This window comes from Dendropsophus ebraccatus, chromosome 6 (assembly GCF_027789765.1).
Source record: "Dendropsophus ebraccatus isolate aDenEbr1 chromosome 6, aDenEbr1.pat, whole genome shotgun sequence".
Classification (NCBI taxonomy): Eukaryota; Metazoa; Chordata; class Amphibia; order Anura; family Hylidae; genus Dendropsophus; species Dendropsophus ebraccatus.
The window spans coordinates 55,440,124-55,461,127 of record NC_091459.1 but is presented as its reverse complement, the minus strand read 5'-3'; the positions used below and the strand labels follow the sequence as shown (position 1 = coordinate 55,461,127).

General features: G+C 42.9%; 1 protein-coding gene across 2 annotated transcripts in view; it reads left to right on the top strand.

Annotated features, from left to right (window-relative positions):
* The window catches only part of HEBP2 (heme binding protein 2), a 50,613-nt gene extending 38,124 nt beyond the window's left edge, over window positions 1–12,489 (top strand). For both annotated transcript variants that reach the window (XM_069973748.1, XM_069973747.1), the window contains exons 5-6: window positions 6,830–7,010; window positions 11,159–12,489. In XM_069973748.1, coding sequence (XP_069829849.1) covers window positions 6,830–7,010; window positions 11,159–11,336 — 359 coding nt within the window. In that variant the 3' untranslated portion in view covers window positions 11,337–12,489. The remainder of the gene's footprint in view (window positions 1–6,829; window positions 7,011–11,158) is intronic.
* The last annotated feature ends 8,515 nt before the right edge of the window (window positions 12,490–21,004 follow it).

The window sequence follows — 21,004 nt, the reverse complement described above, 5'->3', positions numbered from 1 at the left end:
TAAGACTCCCCACACAAGTTTTTAAAATAAAAATATACAGGTTACTGTTTTCTGAGTGACCTCACAGTATCAGTACTGTACAATGACACCTGATCTGAGAGTTCACTAGCATCAGCAACAGCAAATATTCGCTCAAAAATTCTATCTATAAATTTCTTCAACAAAATCTGAATAAAATTTCCAATGAGTTTTATTTGTAATTCCAATAAACCTAAGGCGTACATAGTTTGGTTCACAAAATGGTGCTAATGCGTTCCAAGCAGATAACAGTGTTCCTTCATAGCATTGTAGGTGGGAAACCCACACTTCTTTGAACAACAGTGATTTCTAGAATGTTCTATTGTAATGATGTCACAATAGTGTATGTCTCCTAGGCCGTGTTCTGTTGTAATCATGTCACAATATTTCGTTTTCAAGGCTGTTTTGTGACAATGTTACAAAGACTTCTGGCCTTATTTATAAATGTGTTTGTCTGTGTAGAATGAAAACTTCATAAATTTAGGAGCTGTTTAGTAATGTGTTGACAATAGCCTGTAGTGTTTTCTATCGGTGCCTATATACCTTCAGTAACTGACTGCTATCTCTCCTGTCTCCCCAGACACATTCGGCACAGGTGCAGAGCTTAGCAACACCTGCTGCTTCCACGATTTATTTAACCTTGCGGCTCGTCCTTCCTTCGTGGTCTTATCATTTCAATGTTGAGGAGTTTAGTTTTGTGGGTGTTTCCGCACGCCACTCTTATGATATGGCAGCGTGGAGTATTGTGAGTTCTTTGAGATTCTGAGGGAATCGAATGCGGTGCTGTGTCAGGTCTTGAGTGTATCTTCTCAATTGCACACCTAATGACGTTAAGCAGGTTCCAGTGTAGTGAAGTTTAACAGGATTTATTCTGGTACAATATCAATGCAGTAAAACTCCATCAGCAATAAAACATTACTTAGATCAATGTTGAAATGCTTCCTGACTTCTTCACATAGGGAGGGTATGTTTCAGGTACCAGAGTTCACCAGTCCTATCCTGTAAAACCCTCTGCTTCCTATTGGGCCAGAGTCTCTCTCCCTGTGGTAAATCCTGGTCTGTAATATTATTTCTGGCTTTTCATATAAATCTGACTTTCTCTGTCAGTGTTTTTTTACCTCACAACACAACAGCACCTAGTTCCTTTCTGTCTCTCACAACAGAATCTTTCTTCTTGTTACCTCACAGCACACACTGACTGGATCTCCACACAAGATCCTTCTGTGCTCCTCCCCTCTATCCCAGCATGCACAGCACACATCTGCCTGGTAACTGCCTTCACTGCTGGACAACTACCAACTGCCAGACAGAGGTCATAATTAACCCTTCACAGTAACAGTCAATACATTCTGCCCCTCTGGATTAATGTCGTCCTCAACATTCAGCAACTTGCACTAGTTGAGGACGGGCTAAGTACAGGCCAAGTTTAGTCTACTTGACTTCCAAGTTCGTCACTTTGGCTTTTACCCTAAATAACGTTTGAATCTAGCCTACTAATGCATTCCTTAAAAGGCAATGGGAAACCTGATGGCAGTGCACACCGTATAGAATAACGGCCATAATCAATTACAATTGTCCAAATAATGAATATGCTTAATATTTACTATCTGGCTAAACATGGCTGTTTTTCTTTTTTTTACTCGTTCACCCATTGTATTATTTTCACTCAAAAATACGGTCGTATTTAGCATTTATTTTACTGTGTGTGCTCTCTGCTGCCACCTCTGTCCATGACAGGAACTGTCCAGAGCAGTAGCAAATCCCTATAGAAAACCTCTCCTGCTCTGGACAGTTCCTGACACAGCCAGAGATGGCAGCAGAGAGCAAACACAGTAAAATGATTAATTCCCCTTTAATCACTACATAATAATAATAACAATAATAATAATACATTTATTTATATAGCGCCAACAGATTCCACAGCGCTTTTTTTCTATGCATACAGTACAGAGGTACATAATACACAGTTAAATAATTAGAATAAATAAAAATGACATAAAAATACAAAGTATAAACGAGACCTGCTCGTTGGAGCTTACAAGCTACAACTTGGGTTGACACCAGGCATCTGAGGCATCACTTTCCTTTTCCTATCCATCCCAGACCACCGTGACAATTTCTTGCAGCTACAATTCGTCTCTTCAGAACCTGCCAGACAAACATCTTAGGCTCCGCACATTTCCAGCAACTTCCTTCCACTTTTCCTCTCCTATAGGCTCCCAAACTGTAGTAATTCTGCTGTTTGGTTCAGTAAAGTCAGTAGGTATGTGGGTTACCCACTGTATGTAGGATCACCTGCTGTACCTCCATATAGTAATAATGTCCCCTGGCGTGCCTCCATACAGTAATGCCCCTATTGTGCCTTCCATATAGTAATAGTGTCCCCGTGCATTGCCCTAACACACACACACACACTCACAAAAAAAACATTATACTCACCTAATCCTGAAGGCCAGGAGTTGGTCTTCATCTCTTCTGACTTCTCTCCTCTCCAGCCTGTCAGCCACCGGAGGGATCCCCCAGCAGGCGCAGTGATGACAGGTGTGGTCTTGGTGAGGTTTTACCTATCACTGGTATGGGTTCAAAATTTTTCAGTTAGAATTTACAGTCAGAACAGCACAAAAGGTGCATTACACACAGCATTAGGTCCCCAGTATATTACACACCCCAGTATCAGGTCCCCAGTATATTACACACCCCAGTATCAGGTCCCCAGTATATTACACTCTCAGAGCAGGCTAAGACTCTACTGACTGACTGTATATACTGGTAGTTTGTGCCCATATGATGCAGCTGCACCTCATATCATACTACTACCCCCTTCATCCTACTGCCCCTCCATCATCATATTACTACCCCCTTCATCCTTCTGCCCCTCCATCATCATACTACAACCCCCTTCATCCTCCAGCCCCTTCATCATTATACTACTCCCCCCTTCATCCTCCTGCTCCGCCATAATCATACTACTTCCCCCTTCATCCTCCTGCCCCTCCATCATCAGACTACCCCTTCATCATCCTCCTGCCCTGCCATCATCATAATACTACCCCCCTTCATCCTCCTGCCCCTCCATCATTAAAGTACTACCCCTCTCATCCTCCTACCCCTCCATCGTCATATTACTACTCCCTCCATCCTCCTCCTGTCCCTCCATCATCATACCAGTACCCTCTTCAGCATCCTCTTGTCCCTTTATCATCATGCCACTACCACCTCCATCTGTATTTAAAAAAGAAAAAGCCATACTTACCTCACCTCTATGGTCCCTCTAGTCCTCCATGGACTCCTCTCCCTGCTCTGCATGAGTGACCCCACTCACGCTGGCGGGGGGCGGGGCTTCCGCGATGGGGGGGCAGAGGTTCCCAAGACATAGTTTTGCCGGGGCTGTCTCCTCCGAATAGAGACAGTCCCGGCAATGTCAACTATGAGAGAGCGATGTGCTGGGCTCCAGAGGGGAGGAGTGGGGGGGAGAAGGCAGGAGAGGGGGAGCGGGTGCTTCGGGCGGCCCAGGGAGATCAGAGGGTCGGGAGGGAGGGTGAAGCTGGCTGGCCACATCACGTGGCATCCGGCGTCCGCTCTGCTGCCTGAAGGGGGGTTGGATGAGCGGTGAGTGGGAGGACGGGGTGCTTTAGGCAGCCTAGAGAGATCAGAGGGGTCGGGAGGGGGGCGCTGGCTTGGCACATCATGTGGGGTGCGGCATCCGCCTCTGCTGCCTGAGGGGGGTTTGAACTTTGAGTGAGCGATGAGTGGGAGGGGCAGGCCGGGCCGCCGACGGGCGCCCCCTGGCTGTCGGCGCCCCGTGCGGTGGCCCGGACCGCCTTGTCCTAGAAACGGCCCTGGGGAGGAGATGTATGGAGGGGCAGAGTTGTGGAGAGCTTTATGGGTGAGGGTGAGGAGCTTGAAATGGATTCTGGATTTAATGGGTAACCAGTGCAGTGACTGGCACAGAGGGGAGACGTCGGTATAGCGGCTGGAGATGAAGATGAGCCTGGCTGCTGCGTTAAGGATAGACTGGAGAGGGGAGAGCTTAGAGAGAGGAAGACCAATTAGTAGGGAGTTACAGTAGTCAAGACGGGAATGGATCAGGGCGACAGTCTGAGCGGTGTCAGTAGTGAGAAATGGACGGATTCTGGAGATGTTTTTGAGATAAAGGTGACAGGAGCGTGTAAGAGCTTGGCTATAGGGAGTGAAGGATTAGATCAGAGTCTAGCATAACCCCCAGACATCGAGCCTGATGCACAGGAGTTATGCTAGGGGACAGGAAGTAGAGCCAGAGAAGGATACGCTGAAAGAGCGGTCAGAGAGGTAGGAAGAGAACCAAGAGAGAACAGAGTCCTTGAGGCCAAGAGAGCTGAGCATGGAGAGGAGAAGCTGGTGGTCCACAGTGTCAAACGCTGCTGAGAGATCCAGGAGAATCAGCAAGGAGTAGCTTCCTTGTGACTTGGCCTTCAGGAGGTCGTTTGACACCTTGGTAAGAGCAGTTTCAGTGGAGTGAAGGGATCGGAAGCCGGACTGTAGAGGGTTGAGAAGAGAGTTACATAGTTACATAGTTAATACTGTTGAAAAAAGACACATGTCCATCAATTTCAACCGAGGAGGGGATGGATACAGGGAAGGGGGAGGGATGATAAGTTCTATACATATGCATTTATATTATTTTGGTCTTAGAACCTGTCTAAGCCTGTTTTGAAGCCCTCTACTGTTGTTGCTGTGACCAGATCCTGTGGTAGACTGTTCCACAGATTCACAGTTCTCATGGTAAAGAAGACTTGTCCCTTCCGGAGATTGAACCTTTTTTTCTCGAGGCGGAGGCAGTGCCCCCTTGTCCTTTGAGGGGGTTTTACCTGGAACATCTTTTCCCCATATTTCTTGTAGGGGCCATTTATATATTTAAATAAATTAATCATATCTCCCCTTAAACGTCTCTTCTCCAGACTGAACAAATGTAATTCTTTTAATCTCTCCTCATAACTAAGATGCTCCATTCCCCTTATTAGTTTAGTTGCCCGTCTTTGTACCCTCTCCAGCTCTAGAATGTCCTTTTTATGAATCGGGTTCCAAAACTGGACAGCATACTCCAGATGAGGCCGCACCAAAGCTTTATAAAGCGGTAATATTATATCCCTATCCCGTGAGTCCATGCCTGTTTTAATGCATGACAATATCCTGCTGGCCTTAGAAGCAGCTGACTGACATTGTGTGCTGTTCTGTAGTCTATTATCTACAAGTACACCCAGATCCTTCTCTATCAGTGACTCTCCCAGTGTAACTCCCCCCAGGACATATGATGCATGTGGGTTATTAGTACCCAACTGCATAACTTTACATTTATCCACATTAAACCTCATTTGCCAAGTGGACGCCCAAACACTCAGTGTGTCTAAGTCATCCTGTAACATCTGCACATCCTCCATAGACTGTACTGTACTACAAAGCTTGGTGTCATCTGCAAAGATAGAAACATTGTTCTTAATTCCACTCTCAATATCATTAATAAACAAGTTAAACAGAAGAGGGCCCAGTACTGACCCTTGGGGTACACGACTTATTACTGGGGACCATTCGGAGTAGGAATCATTGACCACCACTCTCTGGGTACGATTTTTAAGCCAGTTTTCAATCCACTTACACATTAAACTTTCCAAACCAATAGACTTTAACTTACCCATCAGACGTACATGAGGAACTGTGTCAAATGCTTTAGCAAAATCCAGGTACACGATATCCACAGCTGTACCCCCATCCAGGCTTCTACTCACCTCTTCGTAGAAACATATCAGGTTGGTTTGACAGCTTCTGTCCTTAGTAAAACCATGCTGGTTATCACTTATGATACTATTAGCCACTACATATTCCTGAATGTAGTCCCTTATAAGCCCCTCAAATAGTTTCCCCACAATGGACGTTAAGCTTACAGGTCTGTAGTTACCTGGGGAAGTTCGAGAGCCCTTTTTGAAGATTGGCACTACATTTGCCTTACGCCAGTCCCTCGGCACAATACCAGTAAGCAAAGAATCACGGAATATTTCATACAAGGGTAGAGAAATTACAGAACTGAGTTCCCTAAGAACTCTGGGGTGTAATCCATCAGGCCCTGGAGCTTTGGTTACATTGAGTTTATTTAATTTATCTTGGACCATATCTAAAGTAAATCAGTTCAGTACTTTACATGTGTTAGCAGCACTGGCCCCACCCACCTCAGTACTGGCCCCACCCACCACAGCTCCATCCTCTTTTGTATATACAGAACTGAAGAAGCCATTAAGTAACTCAGCTTTCTCCTGATCCCCAGTTATTAATTCCCCGTCACCATTATTTAGGGGTCCTACATGCTCTGTCCTTGGTTTTTTTGCATTAATATATTTGAAGAATTTTTGGGGGTTTCTTTTGCTGAGTTGTCAGAGAGATAACGGGTAAGGCGAGAATAGACCATTGCTCATTCTGGGCAAGTGAGCATTCCCATTCGGTGTGTGGCAGTTGCATCTATGTGCAAATTTATACATATAAATAGCTGTCATTCTCTGAGTAGGACCACCTACATAACTACTTAGCCTGGAATTAGCTGAGATTTACGTGAATAAATGACAAGTTAGCAAAGAACCTTTCCCATATAACTACTGTATGTATCAATATGGACTGGACTGGATTGGTTCTGTTTCTGGAAGAAAGACGCCATGTTATACTTAGTATTATTAGTAATAATAGAATATAAATTTAATTGTAGATGATTGAACTGTTTCTGGAGGTACATTACAATTTTCTTTTCAGTACTTGTAAAATGTAGTATTTCTTACCTTGTCTTCTGCAGAAGTAAAAGTTGACATGACTGCACCAGTGAACACCTATACACAGCCAGGTGCTGGACCCACCTGTGAATCCACAATGACGGTCTCATTCTACATCCCCCCAGAGCACCAGGAGGATCCACCTAAACCTTCTGAGAGCAATGTATTTATCACAGAAAGACCTCAAATCACAGTTTATGTCCGGTAAGATTATTTTATTATTTAGAAGTTCTGAAGGGTTTAATCCTCTGGACAGGCCACCATCAATCAGCTGTTTGAAGAGGCAATGACACATATGGAATGAAAGGAAGGCGGTACTTTAGTTACTTTATAAAAGCCAAGGTGGAAGGAAAGATGGGAACGTTCTTGTGATACTCACATTTAATCCTGTCTGGGATGTATGCTTAAGGGTGCGCAGGTAAGAAGCCCCCAGTAGTGACATACATCCTACTTCAGAACACCTCCTCAAAGAGACAGGACCTCAAAACAAAAAAGACATGCATACAAAAACAGTAAAATATGCAACCACAGAAATGCATTCAGTGCTTCTACACTGTAGTATTCTGCACTGCACTACTGACATTATTGTTCTTCACTGCAGTACTGACATGATCAGTGTGTAGCTTCACTGCAGTACTGACATGATCAGTGCACTTCTTCACTGCAGTACTGACATTATTGTTCTTCTTCACTGCAGTACTGACATGATCAGTGTGTAGCTTCACTGCAGTACTGACATGATCAGTGTGTAGCTTCACTGCAGTACTGACATGATCAGTGTGTAGCTTCACTGCAGTACTGACATGATCAGTGTGTAGCTTCACTGCAGTACTGACATGATCAGTGTGTAGCTTCACTGCAGTACTGACATGATCAGTGTGTAGCTTCACTGCAGTACTGACATGATCAGTGTGTAGCTTCACTGCAGTACTGACATGATCAGTGCACTTCTTCACTGCAGTACTGACATGATCAGTGTGTAGCTTCACTGCAGTACTGACATGATCAGTGCACTTCTTCACTGCAGTACTGACATGATCAGTGTGTAGCTTCACTGCAGTACTGACATGATCAGTACACTTCTACACTGCAGTACTGACATGATCAGTGTACTTCTTCACTGCAGTACTGACATGATCAGTGCACTTCTACACTGCAGTACTGACATGATCAGTGTGTAGCTTCACTGCAGTACTGACATGATCAGTACACTTCTTCCCTGCAGTACTGACATGATCAGTGCACTTCTACACTGCAGTACTGACATGATCAGTGTGTAGCTTCACTGCAGTACTGACATGATCAGTACACTTCTTCACTGCAGTACTGACATGATCAGTACACTTCTTCACTGCAGTACTGACATGATCAGTGTGCTTCTTCACTGCAGTACTGACATGATCAGTGTGCTTCTTCACTGCAGTACTGACATGATCAGTGTGTAGCTTCACTGCAGTACTGACATGATCAGTACACTTCTTCACTGCAGTACTGACATGATCAGTACACTTCTTCACTGCAGTACTGACATGATCAGTACACTTCTTCACTGCAGTACTGACATAATCAGCGCACTTCTTCACTGCAGTACTGACATGATCAGTGTGCTTCTTCACTGCAGTACTGACATGATCAGTGCACTTCTTCACTGCAGTACTGACATGATCAGTGTGTAGCTTCACTGCAGTACTGACATGATCAGTGTGCTTCTTCACTGCAGTACTGACATGATCAGTGTGCTTCTTCACTGAAGTACTGGCATGATCAGTGCACTTCTTCACTGCAGTACTGACATGATCAGTGTGCTTCTTCACTGCAGTACTGACATGATCAGTACACTTCTTCACTGCAGTACTGACATGATCAGTACACTTCTTCACTGCAGTACTGACATGATCAGTACACTTCTTCACTGCAGTACTGACATAATCAGCGCACTTCTTCACTGCAGTACTGACATGATCAGTGTGCTTCTTCACTGAAGTACTGGCATGATCAGTGCACTTCTTGACTGCAGTACTGACATGATCAGTGTGCTTCTTCACTGCAGTACTGACATGATCAGTGCACTTCTTCCCTGCAGTACTGACATGATCAGTGTGCTTCTTCACTGCAGTACTGACATGATCAGTGCAATTCTTCACTGCAGTACTGACATGATCAGTGTGTAGCTTCACTGCAGTACTGACATGATCAGTACACTTCTTCACTGCAGTACTGACATGATCAGTGCACTTCTTCACTGCAGTACTGACATGATCAGTGCACTTCTTCCCTGCAGTACTAACATGATCAGTGTGTAACTTCACTGCAGTACTGACATGATCAGTGCACTTCTTCACTGCAGTACTGACATGATCAGTGTGTAGCTTCACTGCAGTACTGACATGATCAGCGCACTTCTTCACTGCAGTACTGACATAATCAGCGCACTTCTTCACTGCAGTACTGACATGATCAGTGCACTTCTTCACTGCAGTACTGAAATGATCAGTACACTTCTTCACTGCAGTACTGACATGATCAGTGTGCTTCTTCACTGCAGTACTGACATGATCAGTGCACTTCTTCACTGCAGTACTGACATGATCAGTGCACTTCTTCACTGCAGTACTGACATGATCAGTGTGCTTCTTCACTGATGTACTGGCATGATCAGTGCACTTCTTCACTGCAATACTGACATGATCAGTGTGTAGCTTCACTGCAGTACTGACATGATCAGTGCAATTCTTCACTGCAGTACTGACATGATCAGTGTGCTTCTTCACTGCAGTACTGACATGATCAGTGCACTTCTTCACTGCAGTACTGACATGATCAGTGTGCTTCTTCACTGCAGTACTGACATGATCAGTGTGCTTCTTCACTGCAGTACTGACATGATCAGTGCACTTCTTCACTGCAGTACTGACATGATCAGTGTGCTTCTTCACTGCAGTACTGACATGATCAGTGTGCTTCTTCACTGCAGTACTGACATGATCAGTGCACTTCTTCACTGCAATACTGACATGATCAGTGTGTAGCTTCACTGCAGTACTGACATGATCAGTGCACTTCTTCACTGCAGTACTGACATGATCAGTGCACTTCTTCACTGCAGTACTGACATGATCAGTGTGTAGCTTCACTGCAGTACTGACATGATCAGTGCACTTCTTCACTGCAGTACTGACATGATCAGTGTGCTTCTTCACTGCAGTACTGACATGATCAGTGCAATTCTTCACTGCAGTACTGACATGATCAGTGCAATTCTTCACTGCAGTACTGACATGATCAGTGTGCTTCTTCACTGCAGTACTGACATGATCAGTGTGCTTCTTCACTGCAGTACTGACATGATCAGTGTGCTTCTTCACTGCAGTACTGACATGATCAGTGCACTTCTTCACTGCAGTACTGACATGATCAGTGCACTTCTTCACTGCAGTACTGACATGATCAGTGCACTTCTTCACTGCAGTACTGACATGATCAGTGCACTTCTTCACTGCAATACTGACATGATCAGTGCACTTCTTCACTGCAATACTGACATGATCAGTGCACTTCTTCACTGCAGTACTGACATGATCAGTGTGTAGCTTCACTGCAGTACTGACATGATCAGTGCACTTCTTCACTGCAGTACTGACATGATCAGTGTGCTTCTTCACTGCAGTACTGACATGATCAGTGCACTTCTTCACTGCAGTACTGACATGATCAGTGTGTAGCTTCACTGCAGTACTGACATGATCAGTGCACTTCTTCACTGCAGTACTGACATGATCAGTGTGTAGCTTCACTGCAGTACTGACATGATCAGTGCACTTCTTCTCTGCAGTACTGACATGAGTAGTGTACTTCTTCACTGCAGTACTGACATGATCAGTGTGTAGCTTCACTGCAGTACTGACATGATCAGTGCACTTCTTCACTGCAGTACTGACATGATCAGTGCACTTCTTCACTGCAGTACTGACATGGTCAGTGCAATTCTTTCCTGCAGTACTGACAATGTTCTTATCCATGTAGCTGTGTCAGGTACTACAGTTTAGCCCCAAAAACTTGAATAAAATGAGCTACAGTACCAACAATGGTCATTCATGTGATGGGTGCTGCAATAAAGTTGCCCCCACTGACTACAAATTGACTACATATCCCAGAGAAACTAGCTTTTGCCAGCATTGAGTCAATTCACATTGCACGGGGCCTGCACTTAATATGCCATCTACGAGAAGCCACTCTGGAGAGTACCTTCTCATATTCTTATAATTTACAGAAGTTACTTGTTGTTTTACTCTTAGCATAGACACTGAATGCCTTACAATAAATCTCAACTTTACCTTTATTTTTTTTAAAAGCTCTTTTGGAGGATTTACCAATAACGCAAAGAACCAAGAACAAATCCAGCAGCTATCAGAATGTCTAAAGCGAGACGGCAAACTGTTTGATGAGAACAACTACTACACTGCCGGATATGACAGTCCATTTAAGCTAGTAAACCGACACAATGAGGTGTGGCTGATAGCAGAGCAATGACGGACTACTCTGTTTATTCCATTTAAAAGAAACAGCTCTTAGGGGGTATGTATCATTTGTTTTGCGCCGCTATTTTGGCAAAAAAATTGTTTTTGCACAAGGCGTATAGTCTTTTTACAGCTTTTTACAATCCGTTTGTGCCACTCTTGACCAGTTTACACCGACCATGCCATTGTCACTGGTTTTGTGTTAGCTACTTTTTATAGGCAGAATTATCTGTGTGATTTTTTTTTTGCACCAGACCTTAGTTAGTTAGGCGTAATTTGTTAGCTTTTTTTAGCAAAAAAAAAAAAACAAACAAAAAACTGAAAATTGTGCAATATTTATAAAGACCCGTGCTTCTATTGATCATTTTTGCACATGAACTGGATATTTTTGCACAGCATGGAAAAAGTGTGAAAGCATAAAAATGATTGCACACATGATACATACCCCCTTAATGTTTAGAGGACCTCACTGTTACAATTAGATTAATACCTCATTTACTTTAAATAAATGTATAGGAATGGTTTGTGGGGGTAATGGTGGTCAAGTAGGTTCGCTATGTTTGGAAGTTGTGGGTACAAAACAAGGAACATATAAGTGTCATATAACTAATAAAAACTGCTTTGTGGAAAAAGTCAAGGAACCACCTAATAAAGTAAGGAATCATTTCCAGAAACAGAGACGCTCTTGTCGATGAGCTGGCTTTAGTTGATCCTTGTGAATGAAGCAGAGCTAAAAACTCACAACCCATGGACAATAGTGGTGCAATTTCTGTAAAAAAAGGGAATAAGTATATCATAGGAAAGTGTCTGGCACATCACTGACTACAGAAGTGCTCTATGCAAAGAAAAGAAGTAATAAAGCTGTGATCTATATATCTATAGGTTCATAGAGTTTACGATGCTGTCTCTATGTTCAATGTTAGAAGGCATGCTAGCTTCATTTATCAAATTTAGTGATATAATATCATAAGCACTGTGAGAACAAAAGACCAAATGATTCTATTATATATTAAAACTTTTATATTGCTGTTGTCTATGGTGAGACTAACAATTCATTCCATACTTGTTATTATGAAAGCTGCTGCTTTCTGCTGAGGACACACAAATCTGTGTGTGAGCTTTTCACACTATCTCCTCCCTCCCTTCTGAGATGGCTGATGTAAACAAGTCCCTTGCAGGCTGTATCTACAACTTTGTAGCTTTACAAAGTTGCTACAAAGTTGCAGATTGGGACTTGTTTACATGAGCTTGAAAAGGAAGGGGAGAGGAAGACTGAGAGAAAAGCTCACACACAGTTTTTTTGTGTTTTCAGCAGAAAGCAGCAGCTCAGAACTGGGTAAGGGTGCCTTCACACCTACCGGCTCGCAGCGTTAATAACGCTGCTAGTCGGCTAGGTCCTGGCAGATCACTGTCAGTACATACACGCAGCGGTCTGAACGACCGCTGCGTGTATGTAAATCTGCCAGCCGCTTAACCCCTTCTGATGCCGGCCGCCTCCCGCTCAGCTCTGTATACATTACCTCCTCGCTTCACGGGGTCCCGGCGTCCTGCTCTCCCGCCTGGCCAATCAGTGGCTGCGGCAGGGCAACACACTGATTGGCCGGGCGCGAGAGCAGGATGCCGGGACACCGTGGAGCGAGGAGGTAATGTATACAGAGCTGAGCGGGAGGCGGCCAGCCGGCATCAGAAGGGGTTAAGTGGCCGGCAGATTTACATACACGCAGCGGTCGTTCAGACCGCTGCGTGTATGTACTGACAGTGATCTGCCAGGACCTAGCCGACTTGCAGCGTTATTAACGCTGCGAGTCGGTAGGTGTGAAGGCACCCTAAAGGAGACTGAATAGATAATAACAAGTATGGAAGGAATTCTTAGTCTCACTATGGGCAGCAACATACAAAAAGTTATGTATGAGCGGAATACCCCTTTAAGATTAAGATTCTAATAATCTGTAGGACTGTATTGTGTCATGACTATAGGGAAGTTTGCCTCTTTCCTATATTAATATTTTGGTGCTTTTGGAGGAGGACATTTCTGGAAACTGAGGTCAGCTGTCAATGGGCTCCACAGTAAACGTCATACTGCTTTGTAATTACATTGGCAGAGATGTTGACAATTTGTTTAATATTCATTAATGTTCTGTAATAAATTATGTAACTAAAGAAGCTTATGAAGTAATAACTGATACATGTGAAAACTGATACTGATACATGTGAAAAGTATCCACATCAAGGCTGCTATCCAATCTAATAAATATCTGTGTGCTAGCCAGTCATTTCTATTCCTATCATTTATATTACCACTTGCTCCTTACAGCATATTTCATGAACCATAGCTAATACTGAGTGATCACAATTCCACTTCATGGAGAGGAAGGCTTGCTGTCTGGTGTATGATGTATGATAATAAGCCTCTCTGTTTGTGTCAGGAAGGTGTACCTGTAAAGGCATCACTGTGCTCAATAGTCATTTTCTAAAATACTTTAATTTTTATTTGGGGGCTAAAATCCTTACGAGACAGAGGGGAAAGTGGCATCTCCCAATGCACAGATATGAACAGCAGGGAGTGAGGAATACAGAGATTCCATTAGGGGACTTAGATATCAAATTCTAAATGGAAGTAATTAAAAGGAAACTGTTACTAGGTATATTCCACCTTAAATGAGGGCAGCATAAACTGGTGACAGAAATGCAGAACAGATCGGTGTATTACTTACATTATTCTGTTTTCTGTCACTAGTTTATGCTACACTTAGGTAGAACATCATTAACCTACTGAGAGTCTCTTTAAGAAAAATGACTATTGTGCACAGTGCTGCCTGATAAAACTACCGATACACTATATATAGCGATAAGGATTTTTCTTGGCAAGGCTATGTTCACACAGCGATTTTCTATGACTGTTATTTAATACTCAAAATAACGGCCATTGTTTTGAGTATCAAACACCGGCCATGGTTTAGCATGTTCCAGCGGCTATCATTGCAATAACGGCCGTTGGAACATTAGTTCAAAGTACAAGATGGCCCTTTTGGGTGTCTTTAACCCTTTAAGGACGGAGCCAGTTTTCATATTCATTTCATTGCGTTTTCGTTTTTCCCTCCTCATGTTTAAAAGGCCACTGCGCTTGCATATTTCCCCCTACAGACCCACATAAGCCCTAATTTTTTTGGACACCAATTGTACTTTGCAAATACAGAATTAATTTTTCTATAAAATATGCTGGAAAAAAAACAAAAAAATTATATGTGCAGTGAAATTTGAAAAAAAGGTGCAATTCCTTTTATTTCTAGGGGTTTCGTATTTACGCCGTTCGTCCTATGGTAAAACTGAAATGTTGTCTATGTTTCTCAATTCAGTACAATTACAATGATATGTAACTTGTATAACTTTGATATTATTTGATGGCTTTTAAAAAATGTAAACATTTTGAAAAAAACTAAATGTGTTTAAAATCGTTCTATTCCCATCCTTATAACGCTTTTATTGTTTGGTCTATGGAGCTGTGTGAGGTGTCATTTTTTGCGCCGCGATCTGTTCTTTCTTATAGTACCTTTTAGACTTTTTGATCACTTTTTAATAAAACATTTTCTGGATTTAATGTAAACAAAAAATGCACAATTTTGGACTTTGCCGGGTTTTTGCGCTTACGTCATTTACCGTGCGAGATCAGGAATGTAATCATTTAATAGTTCGGGCGATTACGCACGCGGCAATACCAAATATGTTTATTTATTTATTTTTATTTATAAAATGGGAAAAGTGGGGTGATTTAAACTTTTATTAGGGGAGGGGATTTTTTATTAATAAAAACACTTTATTTTATTTTTTTACTAACAGTAATTAGAAGCCCCCTGGGGGACTCCTATATACGCAGCACTGATCTCCCATTGAGATCAATGCTGTGTATATAATAGAGCACCGATCCGTCAGATCGGTGCTCTATTATAATGGTCTGCTGCAGACCATCCACATGGATTGCCGAGTCTGGATCTCCCCTCCGCGATCGCATCGAGGGGGGGAGATCCCCCACTAGACACCAGGGAGAGGAGCCACCACCACTATTCAAATGCAGCTGTCAGTTTTGACAGCTGCATTTGACCAGTCCACGGCTAATACTTGCGGTCCCTGGCTACACATAGCAACTGGGGACCACGAGCTACAGATAGGGCTCATGACGGAAGCCCTCTCTAATCACCCTTAACGGCCGCATGACGGGTATACCCGTCATGCGTCGTTAAGGGCAGGCCCGGATTGGTAATCTGGCAAATCGACATTTGCCCGCTGGGCTGCCCCGATTACCAATCCAGGGGGCCGCCTGGTCCGCATATTGAAAGTTACATATTTAAAGTAAACTAGCAGCACAGGTTGGCCGCAGCTGGCAGACACTGATCGCGGGGGGTAGGAAAAGGGGGGGCCGCCTGCTGCTGAGACACAAATCAGGATGTGGCCGCTGCCAGACACAGATAGCAGGGGGTGAGGGGGTTGTCCAGGGCCTCCTGCCAGACACTGATCCGCTCCCAGGGGGGGGGGGGGGGGATTCGGCTACTAACAGACAGTGAGGCAGAGGCCGCAAGGCTGAAAGTCTCACCAGATATTCCTTGTCAGCAGCAGAGTCAGTGACACACACGCTGCTGGATCCTGCTGCAGAGCCCACACGCTGTCGCTGACGGCCCAGAGGAGGAGGAGGAGGAGGAGGAGGAGGAGAAGAAGAGATCTTTTGCAGAGTACTGGTGCCAGGCAGGCTGCTCTGTGTGTGTCAATAATTTCCTACTCCATGTGGTGTGTGTGTGTGTGTGTGTGTGTGTGTGTGTGTGTGTGTGTGTGTGTGTGTGATGTGTGCTATGCTCAGTGGTTGGGTGGGGGAAATGTGTTGGGATGTACATGGCTGCATTAGATCAGTTTCTATTGTCAATTGTCACATGGACCTGGACTACCATGTAAAAGTCTGCATGTATAGGTCTGGTTGCAGCACTTTTTAATGGGCCTGTTCACACTGAGTAAAGCCCCTATTACACTAGTTCTCCTAGTTCTCCGCTTGATGCAGCCGCTATTACACGTGTCTGCAGTGAGCGGGTGAGTACAGGGGGGGCCCGCAGGGAGCTACATGGGGGGGGTTCGTGTGATTTATACAAACCATATGTTGTCTGTGAATAAATGGAATGCCGACCAGAGCGTACACACACAGTATACACTCTGGCTGGGATTTCATCCGGCTGCACGAGAAACTGACGTGTCAGTTCACACAATGGAGTGTGCGGCTCCAGCCACGCGCTCCATTGGGTGCTCCGCATTCGAATTCAGCAGAAGTGAAGATAAGCCAGCCGGTACTGCAGTACCTGCTGGGATTATCTTCAGTAACACCAGCTGTTCTGTCATCCGGTCGGGTCACAGAACGGCCGGTGTTATATGCCATGTGAACATGGCCTTATATTGTGATATTCATATGGTATAGCCTCAACTCTTGAAAAAGACGCTGTCAAACCAGTACCTTGTTCTGTTCTGAGAACTCCAAGACAACTGTCTAGATGGCTGGACACACAAGGCAGGCACTGCAACTCATTTAATAAAAAAATATTACCAAATGTTCATACTGTTCTATTCCTGTTCATTTGTTTGACAAACTTAAGAAGGGGTTACAACTCTATGAGCATTCCCCTCAAGTGGTCCAAGTTTATAGAAGATTGTCCTTTTATGTAAAATCAAGACATCTAAACGTATTGTTTCCAATTTTTTTCTTTTTCTTCGTGCGTTCTTTACACCTAAAAAAGTATGGTACAAAGAGATATGGACTTTCCAAAAGATTAGGAGGAGCATATTATCTTACTAAAAAGATTATTCTAATGTTATAAAACGATTAATATATTGCAGGGGCTGTTTAAAAGAAGAAAACAAAATCGTACTTACCCCTGCAATGTATGAATTATTTTATTACATTAAAATACCCCTTAAAGCTGTGTTCACACATACCACATTCGCAGCGAATTTTACACTGCGAGTCTTGTAGCAAAATCCGCTGCAATAAGCGGTACAGTTATGCTCTATGGCTTTGCATTCTCGCAGAATGTAGCCATATCCTACTTAATTCATCGTCTGTCAGGCCTTAAAACAAGATAATATACTACCTGCCTGCACTCCCGTCTGGATCTCCGGCTCCCGGGTCCCTGACGTTCCGATAAACCAATCAGTACGCTGTATTGCAGCAACAAACGAATTGGCTGAGCAGGAGTCAGGGAGCTGGAGATCCAGACGGGAGTGCGGGCATGTAAAATATTATCTTGTTTTAAGGCTGGCAGACAATGAATTAAGTAGGATGTGGCTACATTCTGCGAGAATGCAGAGCCATAACTGTACTGCTTATTGCAGCGGATTTTGCTAATAGACTCGCAGCATGAAATCCCCTACGAATGTGGTATGTGTGAACGCAGCCTTAAGGCTATGTTCACACAATGTAAAAATAGGGGCAACTAACAGCCATTGGTTTTGAGACATATAATGTTTCTCTAATTACTGAATAAAACATGATATTGCTATCATGATGTGCTTTGACTACTTGCATAACAAATATTTGGCTGGTTTCACATAAGCGCGTTACTTGCATATTTTGCATATATGTAAGTACCCACCTTATTTCAATATGTTACTGTTTGAAAATCGGCAAATTTGGTGTGCTGCTAAGATCTGTATGCCAGGGCTGCTTTTTGGTCCCAGTCCGGCCCTGGTTTAGGGCTTAATTAAAAGGTCCAATGACTGTAATGCAAAGGATGAGGGGGAAAAAAAGTTATATGTGTGAACAACGTAAAATAACAGCCGTTTTTACACGCAGTAAAAGCCGCAAAATAATGACATGAACATTAATTGGATGGCTGCTGCGAACAACGGCCATTATTTTATACCTTGTGTGGACCAACAGCTGTTGTTTCCATAGAAATCAATGTTAATCATCGAAGAATGAAAACAAAGGCTATTATTTTACATTCAAACGGCGGACGTTAATTTACAGCATGTGAACATAGCCAAAAGGTTTTTTCTTTAATATATTTGAATAGGGAGTCATCAAGGGGTTAAGTATAAAATGCCCCCAACTCCCCATCACACACACTCCACATATTATATCGCTGTAACATTATTTCTGACCTCAACCAGACACTTGAATACAGACACTACACCGCAAAATTTATTCAGACCCCATTTTATACCAAAAGACTCTCCCTTTGCCATCATATACTCACACAACACTAAAACAACATGCAATTTGCACATTAAAAGCAATATATTATGTGTATACCAATATATTATAAAGAAATGACTGCAATGTAACTAGCAGTTCTTAACAAAAATACATTGAAATTGCAATGCTCATTTTAGCCACACAGGGTCACTGTTTGCAATGTCCAAATCCAGTATGTTTTGTTTTTTTTTTTTAGCTATTTTTATTTTCACAACTGATCTCTTCTAACACCATCCATTATAACCCAGGAACACTGTTTCGCTCTTCTAGAAAATATCTTGCCTCTGTTGTGATATTTTCCCTTTCCTATTACAAGATTTAGTATTTCCCTTTCATTTATATGTTCTTATAGCAGATTTATGTTTCATCAACAGTAATTAATACCCCTTACTTTACTCTTCTCTTTTCTACTACTATTTTCTTCTATTAGCTCTTGCCATGAAGGACCTCCTAATTCTTCTACTGCTTTTTACATTTCTTTCTCGTCATACCTCTTTTTTTTTTAAACTTTCACTTTTTTGTCATGTTTTCTGTATTCTTCACACCTGGGTTTGTCTCATTCATGAATGGATCCGTCCAAGCTTATGTCCATCCGTTTGCTGCAGTCGGCATCTGTTTGTATATCAGTTTATCTTCCTTCCTGGTCTCTTACTACTTCTGCACATGCTCAGTGAAAAAAACTGATGACGACGGATAAGGCTGGGTTCACACTGCACTTTTATAGTCTGTTTAATGTATCTGTTTTATGGGGAAAAAAAGAATGCAAAAACGGATGCAATTGTGTGCATCCGTTTGAATCTGTTTTTTCAGTGACTTTCATTATTAACCTCTTAACGACGAGTAAACTTGTCCTGCTGCCGTTAAGGGTAAACAGAGAGAGCTCCCAGCGTGAGCCCTCTCTGCACCACGTGGTCCCCGGTTGCTATATGCAGCTGGGGACCGGGTGTATTAGACGACGTGGCTAATCGCTGCTTACGGCTAATTAACTATTTAAATAGGAGATCCCTTCTTCTGAGCCGGCAAGGGCTCAGCGTCAGAATGAAGCTGATCCCGGCTCGACAATCAATGTATCTGGTCTGCAGTAAACCAGAGTAATACAGCACTAATCTAATGGATCAGTGCTGTATTATGTATAGTACACTGATCTCTATGAAAAATCAGTGTAGTTGTATTAGAAGTCCCTCAGGGGGACTTATAATTAATGTGTGTAAAAAAATAAATAAAAAAAATAAAGGTTTTTTATTAATAAAAAATCCCCTCCCCTAATAAAAGTTTAAATCACCCCCTTTCCCATTTTGTAAATAAAAATAAATAAATGAACATATTAATTTATCACATTCCTGATCTTGCACGGTAAATGGTGTAAGCGCAAAAATCCGTCAAAGTGCAAAATTGCGCAATTTTGTTTACATCAAATCCAGAAAAAATGTAATAAAAAGTGATCAAAAAGCATATACGCAAACAAGGTACTGAAAGAAAGAACAGATCATGGCGCAAAAAATTACACATCACACAGCTCCATAGACTAAAGGATAAAAGCGTTATAAGGATGGCAATAGAGCAATTTTAAAGACATTTAGTTTTTTTTAAAGGTTTTAATTTTATAAAAGCAGTCAGATAAATAAAAGTTAATTATCGTTGTACCATTGTACTGACTTGAGGAAAATAGATAATATGTCAGTTTTACCATAGGGCAAACAGCATAAACACGAAACCCCTCAAAATAAAAAGAATTGCACTTTTTTTTCAATTTCATTGCACAAATGATTTTTTTCCCGATTGTGCAGCATACTCAAAAATATGGTTGACCACATTTTTCTGTATGTTAAAAGAAACCATTAAAAAAAAAATCTGTTGAATGGACTGCAAAAGGGCAGTGTGAACCCGGCCTAACTTGCAAATGGACGTAAACCTGTGGGCATAATGGCTGTCATATCAGAGTAAACTATTGTCCATGAGTTATGTGTATAAGGAGGTGGTGGCTAGTCTGTCTCCCTGTCTCCTACTAACTGTCACATTCTATCTCTATCCATTTCTGGTGTGAATTCAATAAGGGCATACAGTGGTACCTTGGTTTAGGAGTAACTTTTGGTTAGAGCATTGTTTTGTTGTAAGAGCTCCCTGTACTGGGTAGGAGCGGGAGTGGGGGAGGGGCATTGTCTGCATAGCGGTGTCTACAGCCCTGTACTCTGACCCAGGAAGTCTCCCTCACCTGGCTGGAGCTTACATCAGGGGACAGGACTGTGGAGGTAATCTCTCCATAGCTGTAACCCCTCTCTCCCCGGACAGGGAGTGCTGCATGTATGTGCCCACATCTACCCTGCTTATTCCTTCATGCTCCCTGCAGTCTCTGTCAGTCCTGATTGGTCCATGCTGAACACACACCCCTTCCCCATTGCTATCATGTGACCACACAGACCTCTGACAGCAGCCCTGCTTCCCTATTCTAGCCT